The following is a 24,059-nucleotide window of genomic DNA, read 5'->3' as shown; positions in this document are numbered from 1 at the left end:
CACCAGTCCGAACCGAGTGCTGCAGAACTGCAGAGGAGGGAGTGGTCAACTCTGATCTAATGGGAAGCGGGGCGTCGTTGGAGAATGTTGGTAGTTGGGAAAGTCAGATCATCCTAGGCAAAGGGAACACCGTGCACAGAGCCCCTAGGCCTGAGTGTAGACAAAATGTTTGGAGAATGGTGAAGGCATCTACTTAGTTGGAGCGGAGAACGTTGTGGGACAGCAGCCCACAGAGACAGGTTGGGAGCCACGTCCCGGGGCCCTCGAGTTGTGTACCTAGGAGTTCAGGCTTTATTCTGCAGGCAGTGCAGAATGGCACACATTTGGGGATGGATTTTGGTTGCATAACTGACTATTTTCACGCTTGCTTTTTCATGTGTGATCGCTATCATGCTTTTATTCATAAAAGGTGGTAAAAGGGCCAAGGTAGAAATGCCCTGAAAGCACATGGGTTTTTTTTTTTTTAAATATGTTTTTGATGTTTTAATTGTACTGACAGAAATACTGACTTGTGTCTTTTTGTCCATTACAGGATTCTGCTCTAATACTTGATGTTCCTCTGGGTGTGATCTCAAGAATTGAAAAAATGGGAGGCGCCACAAGTAGAGGAGAGAATTCCTATGGGCTAGATATTACTTGTAAAGTAAGAGATTCAGTACTTTCTTACGGGAAAATAGGCACGTTAGCGTTGAATGACAAGTAAAAAGTGAATGTGGGTTTAAAAGAAAAGTCAAAGACCCTTGTTTATCTGAGGCCCTGGTGTGGTTCTCCCTTCATGATCAAGCGCTCCAGAGCCTCCTGGGGAAAGAGTTCCTATGAAAGGGACCTGCTGTCGTTCTTAAGTGTGAGAACCCGAGCCAGTCAATTGGTTTGCTTGACTGACTAGGAAGAAAACTTCATAAATCACGTTTCACACTTTTTTGTTTTTGCACAAGTCTGCTCCTGGTGTTCCTTCGTGTGATGTGTTTCCAGCCAGACACCGTCACATCGTAACAGGAAGGAGAAATACAGGAGGTTTTTCCCTCTGTGAAGAGTCTGTGTTCTTACCTCTCACAGCCCCTCCCACTTTTGCTTAGATGGTGGCCTCCTGTTATGTTTCGGCATGGGGAACAGCAGAGATGTAGCGATAATAACGTTCAGTCAGTTATAATAGTAACTGTTTATTGAACATCTCTGTCGGTCCAAAGAGGTACTAGGGGCTTTGCATTAAATCCTCAGGGCAGTCCTCTGAGATGGACAGTGGTGTCCCCATTGTATAGATGGGGAGCCTGAGGCTAAGAAGAGTTCGGTAACTTAGCTAAGATTACCCAACAGATGGCAAAGTTGGAATCCAAATCCGGTGAGATAATCATTTTGCAAACGACGGAATAAACCTTCTTGCAAGAAAACTTCCTTCTCAGGTATTCTGTATCGGAAGACTACAGTGCCCAGTCCTAGAAAGAGCTAGAAGGGGTTTGGAGGTCATCTGTCCCAGTGGTTCCCGCAGCTAAATATGCATGAAGGGAACCTGGGAAGCCCTCTTTGGGTTGACAAAGGTAAAGCTCTGGGTTCTACCCCAAATCCCCAGATCATCTCTGAAGGCTGGGTCCCAGAGGCTGGGGCTGTTTCATGTATCTGACCCTCAATCTAGTGCAGGGGTCAGCAGACTTTTCCTGTCAAGGGCCAGAAAGCAAATATTTTAGGCTTTGTGGGCCAGCAGGATCTCTGTCATATGTTCTTCTTTGCGTTTTGTTTTTTCTCAACCCTTTTAAAATATAAAGCAATTTTGGCTTGAAGACCACGCCAACACTGACCTGGGCTGAAACTTGCTGACCCCTGGCCAATCCAAGTCCTTCATTCTGTGGATGGGAAATGAGGCATTTGCTCAACGGGCTTCCTTGCTTATGGGTCCCCGAGGAGCTGATGCAGGAGTCAGAATCCCAGCCCAAGTCTCCTTTTCCTGGTCTTGTGCACTGTGATTTCTTAAAGCCAATCTCCTGTACTTTTGTTTGGATTATGAAGATAATACCTTTTTGTCTCCAGTTTGTACAAGGTCAAGACTAGTACACTCTATTAGAAAGCAAAGGATTTTGTCACGATGAAACTTGAACTGAAATTCTCCCTCACTCCCCACCTTGGCTTGTTTTTGTTGTTTTTGGTTGAATCCAAGCTCCCTTAATGCCTTACCTATAATCCCAGCTACTGTCTACCCTTTTGGGCCTAGAAATGTGGGGATTTACTTTTAAGGAAGGTTTTTGCATTTTGCATAAAAAAATCCATGGGAGGAGAGTGTTATATTACAGTACTCCAGGGAAAATGAGGTTTTGATGATTTCAAAGTGACTTTCATTCTAAGCAAGTTGAAAAAAAATCCTATTTGTTGCCTTATCAATGGGAAAAACTTGTATTTAAATGTTAACCCCCCCAAATTAATAAGACAAAGCACACTCTTACCCTTTGACTGTTTACTCTAAGAACAAAGGTCTTGGGAACAACTCGGCAGGCATAATTCTCAAATGTTAAGAATGTATGTTTCTTGGAATTAGTGTCAAGCCCAAAGACAATGGCCTAGAACAGTGTTGTAGCACAACCTTTTAACTCAGTTATCTCCCTGGAAACACGGATGTTGAGCGTTGAATTCCGTTTTCTCAGGAACAGACCTGAAGGTGACAGAAAGAGAATCTGCTGCAGTGGGGCAGAGACTTGCCTCCTGTCTCCCGTAGGTCCCCTTTCACCTGCAGGCAGTAACCACAGTACAACCGTGCCGCTTCACCGAAACAAGAACGTAGAACCCCTACAAATTTGGCTCCACCCGGTCCGTACGTGGGGATTTCTGCTTGCCAGTGGCAACTTGCACGTGATGGATAGAAGTCGCAGTGGTTGTCATCTAGCAACCGAGGAGAAGGTAGCTCCGAATATGTGAATTCTTACCTGACAGGCCCCATGCCATCCCCTGCCGACAACTCAGAGCTTAAAAAAAAAAAAAACAGAGCCGAACCATCCCACCAGGGCTGTTGCAACAGGGGTGTGTTTACTCGTTTGTCATCACGAGGCTTGGCTCAGCGCCGAGCGCCCCAATTGCTAAACACCAGAGGTCTGACTGCGAGATTCTTCTACCAAGAGGCTCTTTCCCAGGTGTCCTTCCCTGATGGGTCAGGCTCTAGGAGACCAGGTGCAACTTACCCCTCAGTATATGCTCGTATTTCTGTTACAGATTTGGTGATCTGCCACCTGTGAGCCATTTGCCTTTTCCACTTCATTTTTCTTGTTGGCAAGACAGGGTAGTGATTCTTCCTGTCCTTTAATTCCATCTGAATCAGATGGCCACACGAAGTCGCTTGAATCACTTGTACTTCGGCACATCGAAAGTCGTGGTTTGAATCACTGATGGACCAGAATAAATATTTATCTAGAAATGGTCTAGTTTCTGGTTGAGTGGTTAAGAGCATGATGTTACAGAGTTATCATCGGAACCAAGGCTGGTCAGAAGAAAATCCTTCATACGTCTGTGAGCCTTGGGGATACTCAGCTAGCCGGTGCTATACTTGGGGTTCGTTGCAAACCCCTTGAAAGCACGTCATCTGATTGAAATGATTATTTTTCCATCTACTTGCCTAGTGCTTTGCATCATGAGACAACAACTGGCATCCCAGCGTTCTTGGGATATGTCGTGAATCAGTTTTTGGATGTTATTGAGTTACGTGCTTTTAAAATAGAAAGCATGGGATCCTGGAGCTGGCGAGGCCCCGTAGATGCCATCTGTATACAGGGAGATCGGTTTGGGGTCGTTGATGAGCGGTCTGAGAGCCCGTGGCCGTACACTCCCTTCACTCCCCTTTGCATTTTGGGATGTGTGTGGCACGGCCTTTGCTGCTCCTACACGTTGAAGACTTAGGAAGCTTCAAGCACGCTGTTGACATAACAAATGAAAAAGCACTTGGAAAACTATGAAGATGGTGACATCCGAGAGGGCAGGGGCTGGATCTGTCTCACTCCTGAGGTGTTGAAAGTGCAATGCAGAAGGTAACAGCCATCACTCAGCCACAGCACCATGAGTGATTTAGGAGACAACCTCAAAACCCGCCAGCTTCGAAAAGAAGTTCGAATGTTGTATCTTTTGCTGTGTAATACAAATTGATATTTAAGGGAGCTTATTTTATTTGAATTTGGTTTAAAAGAAGGTTTTCCTGCTTATTAGATATGTGTTGGAAACTATCCTTAAAATCTGGTTTTGAGCATTAATTCTTAGTTCCTAGAATCATAGTCACTCCTACTATGGGGCACCTTAATGTGCTCTTTATAGAAGTCTGTGAAAGTAAAATTGTTTAGTAAAAAATGTATTACATTACTTGTATTAGAGCTTAAAATGCCGGTCATTTCCTAATTTTTAAAAGGGAGACTTTAAAGTTAAAAGCATGAGGGGAGAGGGAGAGAGCTTCTGTATTTTAATGACATGTTTGACAATTTTGAAATGATATTTTGTGGCAGATACACATTTGAAAAGTCCTAAGAATAAAATACTGTTTTATAATTAAAATACCTCGGAAAACCAGAGTAGACAGGCACAGACATGATGCGCAAGGCAAGGTTTGATTTTTCTTTTTATCCAGTGAACTTTAGCTCTGTCTACTCTTTAACACGAGTTGTCTTGTCTTTACAATCATGACTCTGATGGAAATATTTTCAGGTGTTCTTAAACCGGATGTTTCAAAATATTGTACAAAACAAAGTAATTTTCTTAGTAGTCTAGATTTATTGCCCATTCAGGTAAGTGGATCTTCTACCTGAATAGAAGGTTTCTGCTAACAAATGTGACTCGATTTGCAGACTGAACTGGCGCATTTCTCCTCTGCCCCCAGGACATGAGAAACCTGAGGTTCGCGCTGAAACAGGAGGGCCACAGCAGAAGAGATATGTTTGAGATCCTCACGAGATATGCCTTCCCCCTGGCCCACAGTCTGGTAAATTCCAGGGTTCTCCGCGGTGGCATCAGAGGGTTTCTGGGTGTCCGCTCCTTCCTCTGTGCTGCGCTCCCCAGTGTGCTGTGTGTACGAGGCTGTTCATTACAGAAGGTTGACCCGTTCCCTGAGGGAGCGGGCCTCTGCTCTGCCAGTCTTTGTGGGGTGGCTCCTGCCAGCCCCGAGCCTGCCCTCCACCTGGGCCAGCCCTCTTCCAAAGGCAGCAGGTGGCGAGGTGACCACGAGCATGTCAGTGTAGCACTGTGACGTCACATCCCAGAGCTCGTCGCCCCCTACTTGGGACCCAAGAGTGAGCCTAAGTGCCATTTAAGCCAATGTGCTTCTCAAATGCAGATTCGTGGCTTAGGTGCTGCAGGCCATCACTGGACAGGGGAGGTTTCTTTATTTATTTTTAAGGAACGGCACTTTAAATGTCATTTGATAGCGTTTACTATATATTTGGCAGGACACACTTATTATGCATTTAATTACTTACAACCTATGACTTAGTCCGTCGCAAGTTTTGGGCTGTGTATACCGAGAGTTGTTCCTTCCTATTTAGTAGACTGAGTAGTCTCACTTTGTTCTACCACGGGACCAAAATAAAGCTTTCCACGTGTCTTGCTCTTCAAACCATCTTCCTTCATATTCTGCCTTGATCTTGCCTTCTTTTTTTCTGTCCTCTTACCCCCTCCTTCTCCTCTGCTTGACTTTGTTGTTTTTCTTTTTGAAATGTAAATTTCAAAAGATTTATTGATTTTATTTTTGGTAGTGTTCTTAGCATTTTCCCCAAATGGTTGTTTTAAAATTTTATTGAAGTATAGTTGGTTCATAGTGCTGTGTTAATTTCTGCTGTACAACGAAGTGACTCAACTATGCGCATATATATATATATATATATATATATATATATATATATTCTTTTTCGTATTCTTTTCCATTATGGTTTATCACAGGATTCTCTGCTTGACTTTAAACAAATGTGGAAGCAGACGTCTGCTAAGGGGAGAGCAGGGGAATAATTCTTTAAAGATGATTCTTTAAATAAATAAATAAATAAATAAAGGTATGCCTTTATTTTAAGTATGGAGTAAATATGCCTCCAGCTAGACTGAAGGTGATGAAAGAGATCATTAAATAGAAGAGCTGCTTTGTAATGGAGCTCTTCTTCCTATGCCCGTCTTTTATCTATCTATCTATTTATCTATATTCATTTATTTATTTGGGGGCAATGAAGGCTTAGATTTTTTTTCTAGCAAGACAAGGCTTCTCTCTTCCCAAATTTCATCAGCAGTTGTTTCCGTCAAAGGAAATTCATGGTTGATGGAAAGGACAATTATACAAAGACTGTGGTGGTCTAGAAGGATCTGGAGTACTCGTCATGAGTCATGTGTTGATTGTAGATTCAAATGTGATGCTTCCAGGAAATGCACTGATATCATAGAGTTGAATACATTCTTAGCCTTTCCTCAGTTTTTGATTAAATATGTGATTTAAAAGATATTTCAATATTAAAAATTTTAAACTATTAGGATAAAAAGAGTTTAATGGGAACACATCCTCGGAATTCCTATGAAAGTGAGAATGTACATCTAATCCACGAAAATTCAATGAGGGAATGGGTTATGTCTTGGGTTTTGCATATCTGGCTTTAAGTGATCAGAGATTTAAAGATGGTTCACATAGCAGGGTTTGTTTATTTATTTATTTATTTATTTATTTATTATTTTTGGCTGCATTGGGTCTTCGTTGCTGCTCACGGGCTTTCTCTAGTGGCAAGCGGGGGCTACTCTTCGTGGCAGTGCACGGGCTTCTCATTGTGGTGGCTACTCTTGTTGTGGAGCACGGGCTCTAGGCGTGTAGGCTTCAGTAGTTGTGGCATGTGGGCTTCAGTAGTTGTGGCTCGCGGGCTCTAGAGCACAGGCTCAGTAGTTGTGGCACACGGGCTTAGGTACTCCGCGGCATGTGGGATCCTCCCGGACCAGGACTCGAACCCGTGCCCCCTGCATTGGCAGGCAGATTCTTAACCACTGCGCCACCAGCGAAGCCCCACGTAGCAGGTTTCTTCAAACCTCCTGCGAGCTGAGGCCCCAGTCCGTCTCCTACACAATGTTGCTCCATCAGTCATCCCCTTTCTCTGGTATCTTCTATCTCCTTGAGAGTTTACTCCCCTAAAAAGAGGTCAAGTGTCGGACCAGCTTTCCTCTAAACTACTGTCCCATCTCTCACTTGAACCCAAACTTCTGGAAAGAATATTCTAGGCTGTCCACATCTCCAGTTCACTCATTCCTCCAGCCCATTCTAGTATCCAGTTTTATCACAAGTACCTTCTTGGAACTCAGACCTCTTACTGGCCAAATTTAGTGACTCACTTCAATCTTCATTCTGTTTTATCTCCCCTCAGTGTTCAATAATTTTGACCACCCTCTTGCAAGTCTTGGTTTCTGTGTTTCTGTACCATCTTGACTGCTCCTTCCCAGTCTCCACTGCCTCTGTCTTTTCCTTAAAGGTAGACATCTTGATGGTGGTTCCCTGTCAGCCCTCTTGTCATGTGACTCACTTTGCCTTGATGATTTCATTTAATCCATAGCTTAAGCTGTCATTGCTGTATGGGCGATTTCTAAATCCAGCTCTGACATTGGCCTTGAGTGACTCTTCATGAGCCTCTCAAACAGCTTCCTCTGGAAGCCTGTGAGAATCATAGGCTCAGCATCTCCCTGACCTCTTTGCAGTCAGCAGGCCTGCTCTTCAGCCGACATCTCCCTCAATGTGGATGATCCTCAGTTGCTCAGATTCGAGAACTTGAAGTCAATTCCCCACCCCAATCAGGCATAACATTTATTTATTTTATTGAAATAGTTGATTTACAATGTTATATTAGTTTCAGGTGTACAACATAGTGATTCAGTATTTTTACAGATTATACTCTATTTAAAGTTATTATTCTGAAATATTGGTTATATTCCCTGTGCTGTACATTACAACCTTGTGTCTTATGTACGAAGTCAACTTTCTCATTCCCCTGCCTTACTTCTCCTATAGCCGCATCAGTTCCAAATCCCGTAGGTTTTGCTTATTAGTAACTCTCAAATATTTCTTCCCATTTCTCCCTGTGCTTCCCAACTCACTTCCCTTCATTCAGTTTCCTTCCCTTCCAGCTTATCCTACACAATGCTGTTGTCTTTTTTTTTTTTTTTTTAGGTATGATCATGGCACTCTATACCCCACTCTCCACACACAAAAAATTCTCAGTGACTTCCCATGGAGTCTCAGTGACTCCAACCACACAGGACCACCCTGTGCTTCTCTGGTATACATAGAACTTTCTCAACTCAGGGAAACTTTGGTTTTCCTGTGCCCTTTACCTGTGGTCCCCTCATCTCTTTAGAGCCTATCCTCCGCCATCTTGCTCAGTCCTAGGTCCTTTCCCATGCCATGTGTGTTCCCTGGTGGGAGTTCCTCTTACCTCTCAACCTGTCAGACTTTGCAGGTCCTTCTACTAGAGCACTTATCTCCCTCAGTCTGCCTTATGTCATAATTATGTAGGAATTACCCATCCCCCTCCTATACTGTAAGCTTATCAAGGCGGGGATCAGGCTTTATCTCTCTAACCTCAGCATAATGACTGCTGCATGGCAGTTGTATAATGACGGCTTTTTTATTGAACACAGGTTTAGTGGAAAGTGAAGGAAAAGTCCATTCCATGGAAACAGATGGGCTGGGTTTCTGGATATTGTGGAGCTAGTGCCAGAGCATAGGATTCTGGGTGGCTGTCATTGGAGTGGTCCACAGAGGGGTTGATTTCTCAAGTCTATGGTGCTTTGCCTTATTTTTCGTGTCTGTGCTAGGAATCCCTACTTTTTTCTTTAGGAAGTCAGTAAAGTGAAAAACTGGAGAGAAAAATGGGAACTGAATTGCTTATATAAATTTTTGGAAAATTACATTCTCGAAGTTCTAACCAGTAAAAGTCATCTTAAAAAAAAAAAAAAAACTAGTCACCAAAACAATACAAGATACAGATAAAAACAGATCAGCTATTGACGTGGCCCTTGGAATATTAGCCCCTGCTAGTCCATTCAGTGTGTGCAGCTATTTCATCAGTTAGGTTCATTTCAGAGTAGTGTGTTGTTGGGTGGTGTTGGGGAGCCATGAAGGCAGTTGAAAAGTCGTAGTAGGATGAGTGATACCTGCTCCCATTTGGGGATGTGACAGAAGTGATATGACAGATGTGTATGGTTCCGATATAGGGCGGTTGATATTCAGTGCTGTAAGAGAAAGGCCGAGGCAGCCTTCTGGGGATTCCCAGGGGGAAGGGCACAGGTCCAGCCTAGATTGGAAAAGCTTGCGTGGAATCGATAGTCATTTGTGTTGGGCCTTGGCAGGATGGTCATCGTTGCCAGTGGGCAAGGATTCCTGGTGGAGGAGGTGGCATTTCAGGCAGAGACAAGACCCTGACCCTCAGCATAAGGGAGGGAAAGCTGGAAGTGATGAGAGCTTACGAGGGTCGCCAGGGATGTTTGGCTGGAGTGTGGCGGGGAGGAGGAAAGCTGGGCGCATCTGGTGGACGGCCCTGCCGGAGTCAGGCGCTTGTACCCTGGGAAGTAGCAGAGACTTACTGAAGGTTTCGAAGTAAGTGATGGGACTGAATACAACGTCACGAAGAACAGATAGGAGAGGAGAGCTCAGGAAGCTGGGAGGGGAGTCAGAGGGAGGGCCAGGCGAGACGGTGGTGATGCGGCCGGAAACCACACGCTTGGGCAGTAATTTGATCCTGGAGAACAGGGAGAAGGCTGAATCATCCTTCCTTCTGAGGTCTGCGGCCCGAGTGGTGACAGAGCAGGGAAGTGAGAAAAGGATTTCGTTTGGGGAAGCAGGTGGAAGAGGGGGCGAGGAGGGAGGAATGGGGAGCTCTCTTTCGTTTGCGGGGCAGTTGGCATCTTCTGACAGAACTTACAGCAGCAATTGCGGGCCTGTCCCTCAGAAGAGAGTCCAGAGGTGTAGATCTAGAATCGTGGTTCTCAATCTGTTCGGAGTCGTGGATTCCTTTGGTGATACGGCGTAAATTAGGGTGTCTCATCCCCTGAAAGATGCGCTATGTACAAAACTTGACATAAGATTTTAGGGGACTCGCAGCCCCTTGGAAGCTCACCTGTTGGTCCCAGGTGAGGAACCCTGGTGTGTAACAGAGGAGCCAGCAAGGTGAATGAGGATGGTTAGAGAGGTGACGGGAGAGCCTGCAGGGTGGGGTCTGCTGAGGCCGAAGGCAGACAGAGGTCTGAGAAGGTAGTGATGGGTGTGTGAGGCTGCGGGGACAAAGACGAGGCTCAGGAAGAGTCCTTTACATTCGATGACTACGAGTTCCTTGGGGCCTGGACGCGCTAGCTGTGGACTGCTTGAAGCTGGGACCTTCTTTCCTCATGTTGTTCCCCAGCGCCAAGTTCAGTGCCTGGCATACACTTATCGAACTTTTTTGAATCACAGAGGATGGTCTGGGTAGAGGGGACCAGAGCCAGTTGGTAGAGGTTTAAAGAGAGAGGGTGGTGTTTCAAAACAAAAATGGTGGTAGCGGCCAGGTTGAGGGAAGATGTGTTTCCCTGAGAATCCGAAAAAGGTGAATGAAGATTTGTGGGCAAGAGAGAGAAGGGTTCCTTTCCTGAGCGGGATCCTGGGGAAGGCAGAGGGGGATGGGATTAAGGCCAGTTTGTAGGGCAGTTTGGGAAAGGAGAAGGGACAATTATTCCTCTGAGACAGGAGGGGAAGAAAAGTTTCCAAACTGCCACTTTGGGGAATGCGAGAGTGTGCCAGAAAGGGACTTCCTGGAAGCGTAATCTAAGCCTGATTGCATTCAACAATACAGAGGGCCCCTGCTTGAAAAAGATCACGTTGTTAATATTATTGAAACTGTTAGAGCAACTGCAGATTATCTCAGTGATTGTTATTGGCATTGGAAGCCAGAAGTAAACTTGCTGTTGCCTCCTGAAATGGTGTCTGGAGGCCAAGAGAGCTGGGTTCTAAATCCAGCCATGGGGTGAGCGGTGTGTGAGTGAGCTTTTTTCTTTCACACCAGCCCCAGCTCTCTTGCCTCCTTCCCCATTAGTATTTTCACCACTCAGTGTGTTCAGTTGGAGACTTAAACCTTTGAATTGAACTTGAATTAAACTTAGCCACACAACAGTGGACCCCAAACCATTACCTTGATTGTTTCTATATTATGTCAATCCATTAAGACTTGAAAATTATTTAGATTACATTTTCTATTTCCACCAAAGCAGTTATTTTCTTGTTTTATTTTTGCTTTGCTTTTCAAACAGTAGAAATTGTATGCCATTTTCTCAACTGCATTGTAACTCAATACCAATTCTAAGTAAATGCTACATTTTTATGATAAGAAATGTGGCAATGCCTCTGATATGATGGTAATTTTTTTTTAAAAGCAGGAACAAAAAGTGTGTACATATGAACAGAACCTGATAGCACTACAGAAAAATAGTTTAATTGTTGGAGTGGTATGTTCAATGCCAAAGCTCCTCTTTCATTGATTTCCTTTACTGTTTGCTCAGTTTTTACTCAGATGGGATAGTCAGAGATAATTCAAATTTTAGATGGGAGGTTTTTTTTTAAACTCTGAATCCCACTGTATTATTGAGTCATGAAATCAGTTGACTAGGTTGTAACCAGCATTTTTTAATGAAATAGAAAACATTAAGAGCATAACACATAATATAGATAAGTATGGTTTCATGAAAGATTTCTTTCGGTTATCTGCGTGTGTGTGTGTGTGTGTGTGTGTGTCTGGGTCATGGTGTGATGAACGGTCTTTTAGATAATGGTAGAATATGGAGAATAAAATGCATTTTAAGTTAATTTAGGCACCAATACAGTCACTTAAATCTATCTTTACAGCTATAGGCCTGCGTGGATTTTCTTGACTTTTGTTTAAGTGAAGGGCTTGAGTGTATGACTGAACTCATGGCCTGTAGACACACATAAGGGAAACGTAGTGCTTGAAGAGATGGAGCCGGAGACCTGGCTGCCAGGCTCCCGGCGGCCCAGACCCTGCTCGGCGACTTTGAAAATCATGTAATATTTCTGTGCTTCAGCATTCTCATTTGTAATGGGGATAATAACACTCTCTGCTTCACAGGGGTTTTGTGAGGATTAAACGGAAAGCGCTCACAAAAGTGCGTGGCACGCAGTAAGTGCCCAATAAATGTCAGCGCTTCTGTTCTTAGTGCCCCATTTTTCCCAGCAGGTGCAGAGAGTAAGGATGATTACCACAACCCAGTCTTCCCAAGAATGTGAGTAAAGTAATTGTGATCATATATGGGACACTTTGAGCCCTTTAAAAGAAAGATGCTCTACAGATACTAGGTCAGTATCCTTATTAACAAACCATTGCCTGTACGTTGCTAGAGGATTAGTTGAAAGTCTTCAGTTTCAGAGCATTAAACCCAGAAAGCATCTTAAGTAGAAATGGGAAATATGGGCCGCGATGCTATGCAATACACAGAATTCTTCAGAAATCGTTTTCTTTTCTTTCCACCGGTGACTCTGCGCGGGGTAATGTAGCTCTCTCGGGACGCAGCTCTTCAGCGTTGCAGTGCTTCCTATTTTTCTTTATTCTGTGAGCTAATCGGCAGTCATAGAGTTTCTAAGTTTTCTGGTATTTGTTTGTTTTGATAAATTTGAGCATCTTATGGGCGGTGGAGATGGGCACAGGAGAGAAGACCCGCTGGCTCTAATCTCGAGAGAAGCCACGGGCTCGCAAGGCCTTTCTGTGGCGACCAGCGAGCAGGGCCCTTCCCTTTTTCCTGGGCTTCACTGAACCCCGTCACGCCCTGCCGTGTGGCATAAGCAGTGCCGTTTCCCCTTGTGCCCTCTCTGGCTCTACTCCCATGGCGCTTGCCTACAAAAATAATTCCGTAAAGGTTACTACGCTGGGCTATGGGGCTGTGCATCTTTTTTGACCATTTAAATGAGGCGTATAAATGACCCTACGAAGAGAAAATGAAGAGCATAGGGTACTTTTTCCTGTGCCTTCGTTTTTCAGTTCAGAAGGCGGGGACGTTTTTATAAATTGCTTTGAGATTGTAAACCAGGCTGAAATGGAGCAGGCTCTTACCTTCTAGGCTGATTACAGAATTAATAGCTAAAAGCAAAAAGCTCATTTTCAGCTGGGAATTGAACGAGAAGCCACACTTCTCTGCCTGGATGCGGCCTGAGACTGAAGTGTGGCTTTGTTCTCCGTTTCCTTTTTTTTTCTTGAATAAACAGTAAACTTGGCTAATTGAGGGTCTAATCATGCTTTTAAATCTCCTCCCTTCGTGCCTCCTCCAAGACTTGGCCCCCGGTTCTCTTTGTGTGGCTCTCTCTCCGCTGCCCTCTCCCCCCGGCCTCGGGATGTGTCCGACCGTCCTCCCCGCACCCATCTCCAGGGACCGTGGTCCCGGCTGGACCCCCCCCACGCTGCCCTCCGTGCTCATGAGCACAGCGCTCATGGCCCGCCTGCACGTCCTACCTTATTGCCCCACTGCCCACCCTGCTACTTGGGAGGACTTGGCCTCTTCCACTGCACCACCATTCAAAGGTTTTTTAAAAATATTGAGTAGCTGCAAGATAATGTTTATAAAATGCCCATCAAATGTCCAGAGTCAGGATCTTCGGGGCATCCCTTTGTCTCGGGGCTGCTATGTCTTCTACTTCCTTTACCCCCTCTCTCTTCAGCCGGGCCTGGCCTGCTGCCGTCTTATCTGCTGGCTCGTGGGGCCTACTTTCTTGGGCTATTTTGTGATGATTTTGCCTGTGGACTCATTCCTCGGACCTTTGTCTATGTATGGGAAGACTCCGAGGCTGGGATTGAAGGCAGTTTTACGTTTTCTTCTGCCAGGCGTCTGGGGGGCACTCCCAACCTGGGCCAGCCGCAGATTAACTTGTCTGCTTGATGTTTTTCGGACCATCCAAGCTTTATGAGTTTTGGCTGCCCTGTGCTACAGGCTCCGTTACTCAGCACGGATCGTCTAGACAGGTAAGATCCCTCGGAGTCTCAGGTGCTTGTTTCCTGTTCGTCCTCACCCTGAGGGCGCAGTGTTATTGAAGGAAGTTTCCAGTTTCACATCCATCTTGGCATCTTGGGGCAGGCCCGGGGTGTTACATCCTCTGTCCTAGAGCCCAGGAGGCCACGAAAACCGGTCCTGCCCTGGGGGGAAGCCGGCGTGTCCCTCTTGCTCTCTGCATTCTGTTCGCAGTTTGGCTTGGGCTTCTGAGTATTTCTTCTTCCCTAGCTGACTCATAAATGCATTTTTTAAAAGGGTTTCTTTTTTCTCCAGCAGTTTTAGATGTTGTCAGCAGAAGTCTCAATTAGAGCAACTAGACCATCATACTGCTGGACACCTACCTGCCCTGTTGCTTCTGAGGTCTTGATCTCCTTGTCTTCCTTTTCTTTTCTAGTTCCTCGGCTTCCTTCCGTCATCTAAATATGGGTTTTCTAGAGAAGTCCATCCTTCCCCTCCTCCTTGCTCCGTGCCATCCCCTCAGCTGTATTTCTCTCTCTCACTTTGACCAGCATTGCCTTCTTAGCTTCATGTTTCCCGTTAGCTGCTCCATAACTTCAACTGATGCCTAAACCTTTGTTTAAAATGAATCTCTCATCTTTCCCTCAAGCCCCCTTTGAGCTCCCAGTTTCTCTAGTGCTGTCACTTCTTTCTCCACCTCTTCCTCCTCCTCCAAAATCAAGGTCATTGTGAGATTTTCCTTTTCCATAACATTTACTGAATCCAGGGGATTCTTCCTCCCCAGCCCAACTTAGTTCAGGTTTCCATCTCTTCTTTTCTAAACTGTGGGGATGGTGCTTTTGCTGGTTTTCCTATTTCTGTTCTGTTTCCGATCCAACCCACTTCTACACGTGCCTCCTGTCAGGTCGCTGTCCCTGGGATGCAGCTCAGCTTATCTCATCCCTTCGCCTCCGAAACTTCAGCCATTCCTCCCTCCCTGTCAGTGTAAACGCAAACCTCTGTCTCCTCCACTGTGGGGCTGCATCTCTCCATGGTCTCCTGGTTTTCTACCTGTCTATGCTCTGGCTGCCAGACCGAGGTGTTTGCTGATGGCCACGTGTTTTCTGAGTTTGGCTCTCATTTGTGACTTTTTTGCCATCGTCGTCATTACCCTGTCCAAAGTTGTCTTACCCTTCCAGGGGAGCTACATGCCATCACCACTCCTCCAGGCCCATCTGTCCAGAAGTAACCCTGGCATCCCCTGGCGCCCCTGGCGCTTTATCTGTACCTCTCATGGCACTTACGTTCTCCTCTTTACGTGATCAGTAGTTGCGCTCTCCTCATCTCTCTCCTTCGGAGTATTTCTAACTCCTTAAAGACAGTGGTGGTGTCTTATCTTTTTCTCTACTTAATACCTTGTTCGTAAGTGGGCCCTCAGTAAATGTTTGTTAAGTGAATCTACTAATGGCAGTAGAGTGAATGAATAGGAGCTAGCAGCAACCAAGTGACCAATAAGAATATTCTGCTGTTTAGAAGCTAGGGCATTTATGCAGCAAGCATTTACTGGGTTGGCCAAAAAGTTCATCCGTTTTTTTTCCAAAAAGCCTTTCCATCTTACAGAAAAAGCTGGATGAACTTTTTGGCCAACCCAATACTTTAAACTTTTCAAAAATGGCTAACGTATGCCCATGATTGAAAAGTCAGGAAGGATAAAAGGACTAAATGTTTGTGTCCCCCCAAAAATCATGTGCTGAAGCTCTAACCCTCAGTGTGATGGTATTTGGAGGTGGGGCCTTTGGGAGGTGATTAGCTTTAGATGCGGTCATGAGGGTGGGGCCCCACGATGGGATTAGTGCCCTTAAAAGAAGAGGAAGGCACCAGAACTCGCACTCTCCACCATGTGAGGTACAGCACAAAGGCCATCTAGGAAGCGGACCTCACCAGAACCAGACCATGCTGGCTCCTTGACCTCAGACTTCTCAGCCTCCAGAACTGTGAGAAATAGTTTATTGTTCTAAGCCACACGGTCTGTGGTATCTTGTTATATTGTAGTAGGCCCAACTAACCACAACAGTAAAAATAGTAAAAATAACTCCCTCCCAGCACCCTTCAGCCATGCCATTCCCCTCCTCACAGACAACTAGTGATATTTAGGCATATGCAGGCAAGTTGTTATTTATATTCCTTCCTCCTTGCCAAATGGGCTTCTTCACTCTGTTAATGACTGCACAATATTCTGTTGACTGTATCATACTTTATTTAATCCTCTGTTGATGGATATTGACATCATTTCCAATCATTTTCTATTATACAAACTACTGCAATGGATAACCTAGCATAAACATCATTTTGTACGTGTTCATGTATGTTGTACGATAAATTCTTAGAAGTGGAATTACTGATATTGCCAAGTTCCCCTTTACGGAAGAGGTACTGGCTTTCACTCCCACATGCAGTGTGTCAGAGTGCCTGTTTCCAGACATCCTCTCCAACTGTCTTAGTTTCCTATAGCTGCTGTAACAAATTATCACAAACGTAGTGACTTCTAAAAACACGAGTCTGTCATCTTACAGTTCTGGAGTTCAGAAATCCAAAATGGGTCTCACGGGCTAAAATCAAGGTCTCAGCGTGGCTGTATTCCTTCTGGAGGCTCTTGATTTTAGCCCGTGAGACCCATTTTTCAGCTTTTAGAAGCCACCGTGTTCCTTGGCTCATGGCCTCTCCCTCCGTCTTCAGAGCCTATCTTAATGTCAGTCGATTAGAAATCTTAATTCCACCTGCAACCTAATTCCTCTTTGCTGTGTAGGATAACATAACACAGGTCCCAGGGATTAGGACATGGACATCTTTGGGGGACCGTTATTCTGCCTACCACACCAATCCAGTATACCTTCTAATTGTTTGATCTTTGCTAATCTAATAGGTGAAAATGTAGATTCCTAGTTTTATTTTGTATTTATCCTATTTGAGTGAAATTGAGTATCTTTTGGTTTGAGCTATTTGTATTTCTGTTTCTTCATTCTCTTTGGCTTCTGCCCATTTTCTTTTGGGATTTTGGTCTTTTTTGTTGTTGTTAGTTGTAGGAACTCTTTATGAATTGTAAATATTTTTCCCATTTATCTTTTGACTTTTCTTATGGTGGCTTTTGCTGTGGAGAATTTTACAAATACTTATTTGGTAGAATTTATCGATTTTTTGTGTGTGTGTATGTGTGTGTGTGTGTGTGTGTGTGTGTGTGAGAGAGAGAGAGAGAGAGAGAGAGAGAGAGAGAGAGATGGGGGTCCCTAAGCCCACTCCCAAGTTCAAATTCCTTAGGAGAATTCACAGGACTCAACATATAGTCATACTCACAAGTATGATTTAATACAGCAAAGGGATACAGAGCAAAAGGAAAAGGTGCGTGGGGCGATGTTGGGGGGAAACCAGGACACACTTAAATCCTACAGTAGCAAGTTGTGACAACCCATGGGAAGTGTTGCCAACCAGGGGGCTGGTCACGTAGACACCCTCTGCCTAGCACATACCAAACTTTCAGAGTCCCAGAAGGAAGGCAGGGATTCGACTTAAAGCACGTTGTTGGTATAAACATTTTAGGTGCCGTAAACTTAAACTCTTATCAGTTAAGGAGTGGTGGGCACTCTCCCAAAATCCAGGTTCCCCGTTGCCAGCCAGGGGCCAGCCATGCCACAGGCCTCTGTAAGGACAGCAGTCTCAGACCTGCTAGGTTAACTCTTTTCTGCACACTTCTCTTTTATAGCTTCTGGGTTTTACATCCCAGGTAGGAAGGTCTTCCCCAGTCAGAGTTATAAAAAAATTATCCCATGTTCCTCTAATACTTTAATTTCCTTTTAAACATGTAAATGTTTGAGCAATTTGGAATTTATCCGGGGTTGCCTTGTAAGATAGGGATCCAACTCTTTCTCCCCCTTTTACTGCAACATCATTTGAAGACCAATCCACTGGTTTGAAATACCACCTTTATCACACACCAAATTCCTCTCTGTATTTGGTTTTATTTCTGAATGTTTCATTTCACGCATCAATCACTCTTCATGCACCAGTAACAGTCTTGTGACTATCAAGGCTTTATAAGATGTAAGGTCTGGTAGGGCAAGCCCCTTTTTGTTCCTTCTCTTTTTCATTCCTTTCATCCCTAGTCTTGGTCAGCAGACATTTAGACGATGCCTACATTACAGCCGTGCGCTGGAGCTGGAGCTGGAGCTGATACCCACTCCCTGTCCCCAGAGGGAGCACAGTTTTCCTGGGTGATGTGGACGAACAAATGCATACAATACAGATACAGATACACAGGGTGTCAGGAGAGGGGAAAGTCAGTGGGTTGGTGTCGAGGAGGGCTTCCTAGAGGGGGCCAATCCTGAAAGATGAGCGTGCTGGGACAGTATGTGCAGCTGTCCAGGGGCTGGACACAGGCTGACCCCCACACGCTGATTAGAGTCCGGGAGTTGGTGTCCGTGTGAGGGTGGCAGAGCCTAATGTGCCCCACCAAGAAGTTTCATTTTTTATTTGAAGGTGAGGGGAGCCGTTAAAGGGGTTTAGGCAGGAAAGTCACATGATTAGATTTCTGTTTCAAAAAGATTCCTTGGGCTGCAGCATGCAGAGTAGATAGAGAGGGGCAGTAGTCCATTTCTGGGGGTGTTTGCTAGTTGCCTTGGTGTATGATCGTGAGTCCCTGAAATGGGGCAGTGGACAGGGACAGGAGAGAATGGATTTGAGAATGTTCCTAGAAGGTAAGATCAGTAGAATTTGTTGATTGACTGGTTATAGTTACGAGGGGGGATGGGATGATAAAGAGGGAAGAACCAAGCCTGGATAAACAGGTCGATGGTGGGACCAGTGGTCAAGATGGGGAACATAGGAGGGGAGTGAGGCAGAGAGGGCACGTTCCATTTTGGCTGTGCTGAGTTGCAGGTGTCTGTGGGACAACCAAGTATGGGTATTTGGGGGGCTGGTGGCTACGAAGACCTGGAGCTCTGGCCTGGGGAGAGGTTTATTTGGGAGACCAGCTGTGATCATCGGCATTTTCATCGATGCGACCAAAATTGCCAGGAGAGAGAATTACAGTGAGAATCGGGGTGCAGTGGATGAACCCTGAGAAATGTCAGCCTTAAATGCTTATGATTGTGGCCAAGTAGTAAAGAATGTCCTTTTTCTAAAATGCTTTCAAATGACATTTCAAATGTCCTTTTGTAGTCCTTTCCTGAAAAAATGAATATGTACATTTATATATGAAGGTAAGGGTGACTCAAGAATATTAAAGCCATTTTCTCCAGGGAAAGTGGTAGAAATAGGACAAGCAAGTTGCTTTTTGACCTATGAGCCTTTTGTCAGATTTTTGGATGAAATTACTTTTGATGCAGTTGTATGAATTAACTATGTCAAGTCGTGTGAAAAGAGGCTGAAATCCCTATCTAGCATGAAGCTGTTACTTACAATTATGAACTCTGCCAAGTTTCAGCACCTCCTATGGTTCTTCCTTAAAATTTTGGACTTTTTCTCCTAACCTGAGTGAAAGAATTATTTTTCTTAGACGAAGGGGTCTTATTTCTTAAGTGTAATCTAAAAGATGAAAATGAGATAATTTTACATAGCTGCTTCCTTCAGTGGTAGATGGAAGCTTTGAAAAAGGCGAATTTCAGGAATCAAATTAGAAAAAAATGCTCACTTAGATTCCTGTTCAAACATTCCAAAATTCTATCAGGAAAGAGTTAGTGACCAGTTTCCTGAATTTTTAAGGCTAGGTCTTCAGAGATGTAGTAAATCGTGTCCACTGATGACCATGCCTTTGTGTGGTGGCAGCACCATTTGAAAGCACTATTGCATCTACATAGCTTATCAATTTATTTTCCTCAATACTGGGAAAATTGTTTTCTTCTGTGACTGTCTCCCTATTAAATGATCTTTAATTTCTATAAATCTAACTCTCAAACATCCACTTCTGAGACACGACATTGTTGACAAGCCTTTGGGAGAAGAGGCTGTCCATGAGGGGCCATCGTGAGATCAGGGAATCCTAATTCGGTGACAGACAGTTCTCCCTCCCCAAAGAAGGAAACTCATGAATCACTCATTATTTATAGATTCTACTCAGTAAGAATAAATCCAATCTAGATGTTTAAAGCAAGGCAGTGCATCTTTATATAAGTGCCATTTAAAAATAAGGGCTAATTAAGTGAAAGCTAAAATCTGCTGTCATTTCAGATGTTTGCTCCCACAAGACATAACAGTGATAAGTGTAGCTAAATTAAAAAGACAAGTTACATTCTCTTTGTCAGAGCTGTTTTTATCTCTAGTGTGAAATTGGAGATTTTCATCTCAACTTTGTCCTTTAACATTTTTCAAATGTTACATTGTGCTATTTTTAATCTTGGAAAAAATGCACAGGATTGCTTTTTTTTTTTTTTTTCCTTTTTTCCTCTCAAGTCTCCATGCGCTCCATGCATGGTATCTCTTGACTAGTAGGAATCTGAATTGGTGAAATGCCCAAGTATTCATACAGAGCCAACTAAAGGAAGACCTGCTCACTTGAAGCCAGGGGTGAACACTTGAGTGTGTCTGTTTTCTGATGTCGGTTTCCCAGCTTTGAAGCTGGGCTCCGGTTATGCAAGATGCTCACATTGGGGAGGCTGGGTGAAGGGTGCATGGGCCTTCCCTGTACGTTTCTCTGCAACTTCTCATATATCTATAATTATTGCAAAATCACTTAAGAAAAGTAAAGCAGCCCCCCAAAGCTTGGCCACACAGAACCCCCAGGCAAGATTCCCACGTGTTCTGGAGTATTCCGTGGCCCTTGAGGATCAGGGCATCACCCCCTGGAGGTTCTGGTTCAGCGGGGCGAGCCGGGGCACTGGCAGTGCCTGGCACGGTGGGGAAGTGCTCCCCACCCCAGGGTGCCGAGGCAGAGGCGAGGCAGGGCCCGGGCCCCAGGAGAAAGCCAGGAGGGCTTCTGGAAGTGCCCGCTGAACGCTGACCTTCGGCAAACCATCCTCTGCCCCGGGGCTTTGCTGAGCTGGGACTGAATCCTTCTGGGGTTCTGCACAGGCCGTGAAGCAGAATGGGTGCGGGAACGGGGTCACCGAGGGCACATCATCACCCACTTGGCGAACCTGACTCCCTGCGTGCCCTCAGGAGGGAGAGTCTCTAGAAGCAGTTCCCTCTGTGGCACCTGTGTTTCCCAACCAGGGTCCCTACGGACCCAGCGGTGTGGTTAGGAACAACTGGAAAACGTCAACCCGCAGATCAGGTTCTAAAAGACTCAGAGCTTTAAAAACTGCGAGTCTATAAGAAAATAAAGGACAGCCATAAACCTCAAGACACGTAACCTGCTAACTTTAGGTTTTAACAATTTCCAGGCAAGAGCTGTGATTAGCCTTGTAACAAGTAACCACTTGTAGGGAATTTTGTACCTTTTAATAATGAGATATAGATGAATGGGTTCTGTTGTCCTTGCTTTGATGCTTAGTAGTTTTAAGTTTTTTGTAATAATCCACCTTTATGTTAGTCTATTGAGAGTTTGTGTTTTAAGTCTTGCTTTGTTCTCTTATCTGAATCTTTAAGGGAAATAAGGTAAAAATTGAAATATCTGGGAAGTAAGTCCTGTACGTTCAACTTTAGAAACTGTCAGTGTTGGTTCTTGTAGGACGCTTGCTTCAATAGAGCCAAGGAGTTAATGACAGCTTAGTGTTTACATTGTGTTTTCCTTTAAAAACTAACAAGTAATGCTTTTTTAAAGAAACGTTTTCTTGTAATTGTAAGCTGATTTATTTGGATGATTAAAATATTGGCTTGAGCACCTGGTCTTTTCCACCTTAAGCTCCAGTTCAATGTTAGATGTGTTGATACGTATTCATGGCAAGAACTATCTGGCTGTTATTTGATTCATAAACTTGCCTGAAATATTTGAGGTCTGGCTCTTAGCATCAAGAGTCTCCTGGTGGGCTTCCCTGGTGGCGCAGTGGTTGAGAGTCCGCCTGCCGATGCAGGGGACGTGGGTTCGTGCCCTGGTCCGGGAGGATCCCGCATGTCCTGGAGCGGCTGGGCCCGTGAACCATGGCCGCTGAGCCTGCGCGTCCGGAGCCTGTGCTCCGCAACGGGAGAGGCCGCGACAGTGAGAGGCCCGCGAACCGCAAAAATAAAATAAAATAAAATAAAAGAGTCTCCTGGAAGCTCTGTCCGTCATAGAGTTCCCATAGGCGCGTTTCCCAGGTAAAGGATGCCAGTCATGCACTCGTCCTATATATCTGGACATCACTCAGTGTCACTGCAGACTGATTTCATGAGAAAGGCCACCTGGTAGGTCGCTACCTTGAGGACACTATCATTCCCATATTAATGACAATTCTTTTATATGAATTATTTTCAGACATTAAAGAAATTATGGGCATAATTTTGGTTTGAGCTATAGAACTTTATCTTCTGATGATAACAGTTTTGTATACTTAGATTACACTTACTGGTAATTTTAATGTAAGACGCAAGAGGATAGATATTTGAAGCAAAGAAGGAGTTGCTTTATAGTGATTGAGAAATAGAAAGTTACATTGAAAATGCTGCCGGCAAGTCAGAGGACACTCTGGGCATTAAGACACATGATGGTTTTTCTGGAGAGAAAGTTTATTTGGCCTCTGAGTGAACAATTTTATTCTTTCTTCTTAAAAGGACACCATATTTGCTTGAGTTTCATGGGAAAGATGCAAATAGCTAAAAACCGAAAAATGAACAAAACTCACGTTGAGATCAGGAACTTATTTCAAGAAAGCAGATTCTAGGTTTTCTTCTAAAGTGAGTGACAGTGCAGCCTTACATCATCTACAAGTATGTCACCAGTACAAGGTTCAGCAGTATTGAGTATTTACCCGGGCCAGGTACTGACCAGGGCAGTATCCCGTGCTCAGATGTCACCAGGAGGATGCTTGGACATGTTCTGTAGGTTCCGTGTATGGACAGAGAAGCATGCTATACATTTTAGTGCTCTTTGCACCAGAAGTCCCTCTGTCTCTGAATTGAAGTTCAGTTAACGGCAATCACTTGTTGTCCCCGGGAGTACTGAATAACTAAGTACTCCTGTGGATTCCCCGTCAGCCTAAAGCCTCAATTTCATAGCTAGCTCAGCGGCATTGCTAATGTGCGGTCACAGAATACACAGCGCTCGGGCCTAGTGCTGCCAGAGATGAGACCTGCTGAGGGTGCCACACGCTTTGGAAAGTTCAAGAAGGCAGTCCGGAGAGCATGATCTTGATCAGTTTTCACCTTAAACCTCTTGCCACTTAAGTACAGAAAACCGTTGCCGCTAACTGATGCTTTACCAGAAGTTCTCTGTAACGTTGGGGTCGGGGGAACACTAGCATTGGAGGCCACAGGCTGATAACAGGAAAATGGGTGGAAGGAAGATACTTAGAGGAAAAGTGCCTCCAGAGAAAGCGCTTGAGCAGGGGCTGGATAATGCTTCCCGTCCTCATTCGGTCAACAAATATGTATTCCACCTACACAGGCCAGACAGCATTCTGGTTACTGGGGATCCAGGGTGGGAAAAAAGCAAGTGTCTGCCTTCATGGAGCCCGTGGTCTAGGAGGGAGGACGGTAGGGGTCCAACAGTAACAAATAAATAAATATAGGTCAAATGGTCATAAGTGATGGAAATAAAATGGGAAGGAGAATTGGTGGTCCTGTTGTGGGGGAACATGCGTCAGAGAAAGGCTCACTGATTAAGGTTACATTTGCGCAGAGATGTGAAAGAAGTAAGGGAGGAAACCATGAGGGCAAAGGATTGCAGACAAGTGGAGCAGCAGGTGCAAGGGCTCGTTGCTTCCCGGGAGCGGCACCGAAAGCGTGGCTGGAATGGATTGAGCGAGAGGAAGAGCAGAGACGTGGTGGGGGACATAGCCAGGTGGCAAGTACTTCCACTTTTACCCAAAGTGAGATGGAAAGCCACAGGAGGATTTGGGGCAAGGGAAGGATTTGACCTGGCTTAGGTTGTGACACGATTACTCTGACTTTAGAGGTAAAGATGAAAGCAGAGGACCAGTTAGGAGGTGTTATTATAATCCAAGTGGAGATGGCAGAGCCTTGCACCAGGGTGGTAGCAGTGAGGTGATGAGGATAATGCTAAGGTTTTG

General features: G+C 44.8%; 1 protein-coding gene across 6 annotated transcripts in view; it reads left to right on the top strand.

Annotated features, from left to right (window-relative positions):
* The window catches only part of MTM1 (myotubularin 1), a 113,490-nt gene that overhangs the window by 57,661 nt on the left and 31,770 nt on the right, over nt 1-24,059 (top strand). For all 6 annotated transcript variants that reach the window (XM_060292431.2, XM_060292432.2, XM_030846950.3 and 3 more), the window contains 2 exons: nt 533-643; nt 4,838-4,939. In XM_060292431.2, coding sequence (XP_060148414.1) covers nt 533-643; nt 4,838-4,939 — 213 coding nt within the window. The remainder of the gene's footprint in view (nt 1-532; nt 644-4,837; nt 4,940-24,059) is intronic.

Source organism: Globicephala melas, chromosome X (assembly GCF_963455315.2).
Source record: "Globicephala melas chromosome X, mGloMel1.2, whole genome shotgun sequence".
NCBI lineage: Eukaryota > Metazoa > Chordata > Mammalia > Artiodactyla > Delphinidae > Globicephala > Globicephala melas.
This window is presented reverse-complemented; position numbering and strand designations above follow the sequence as displayed.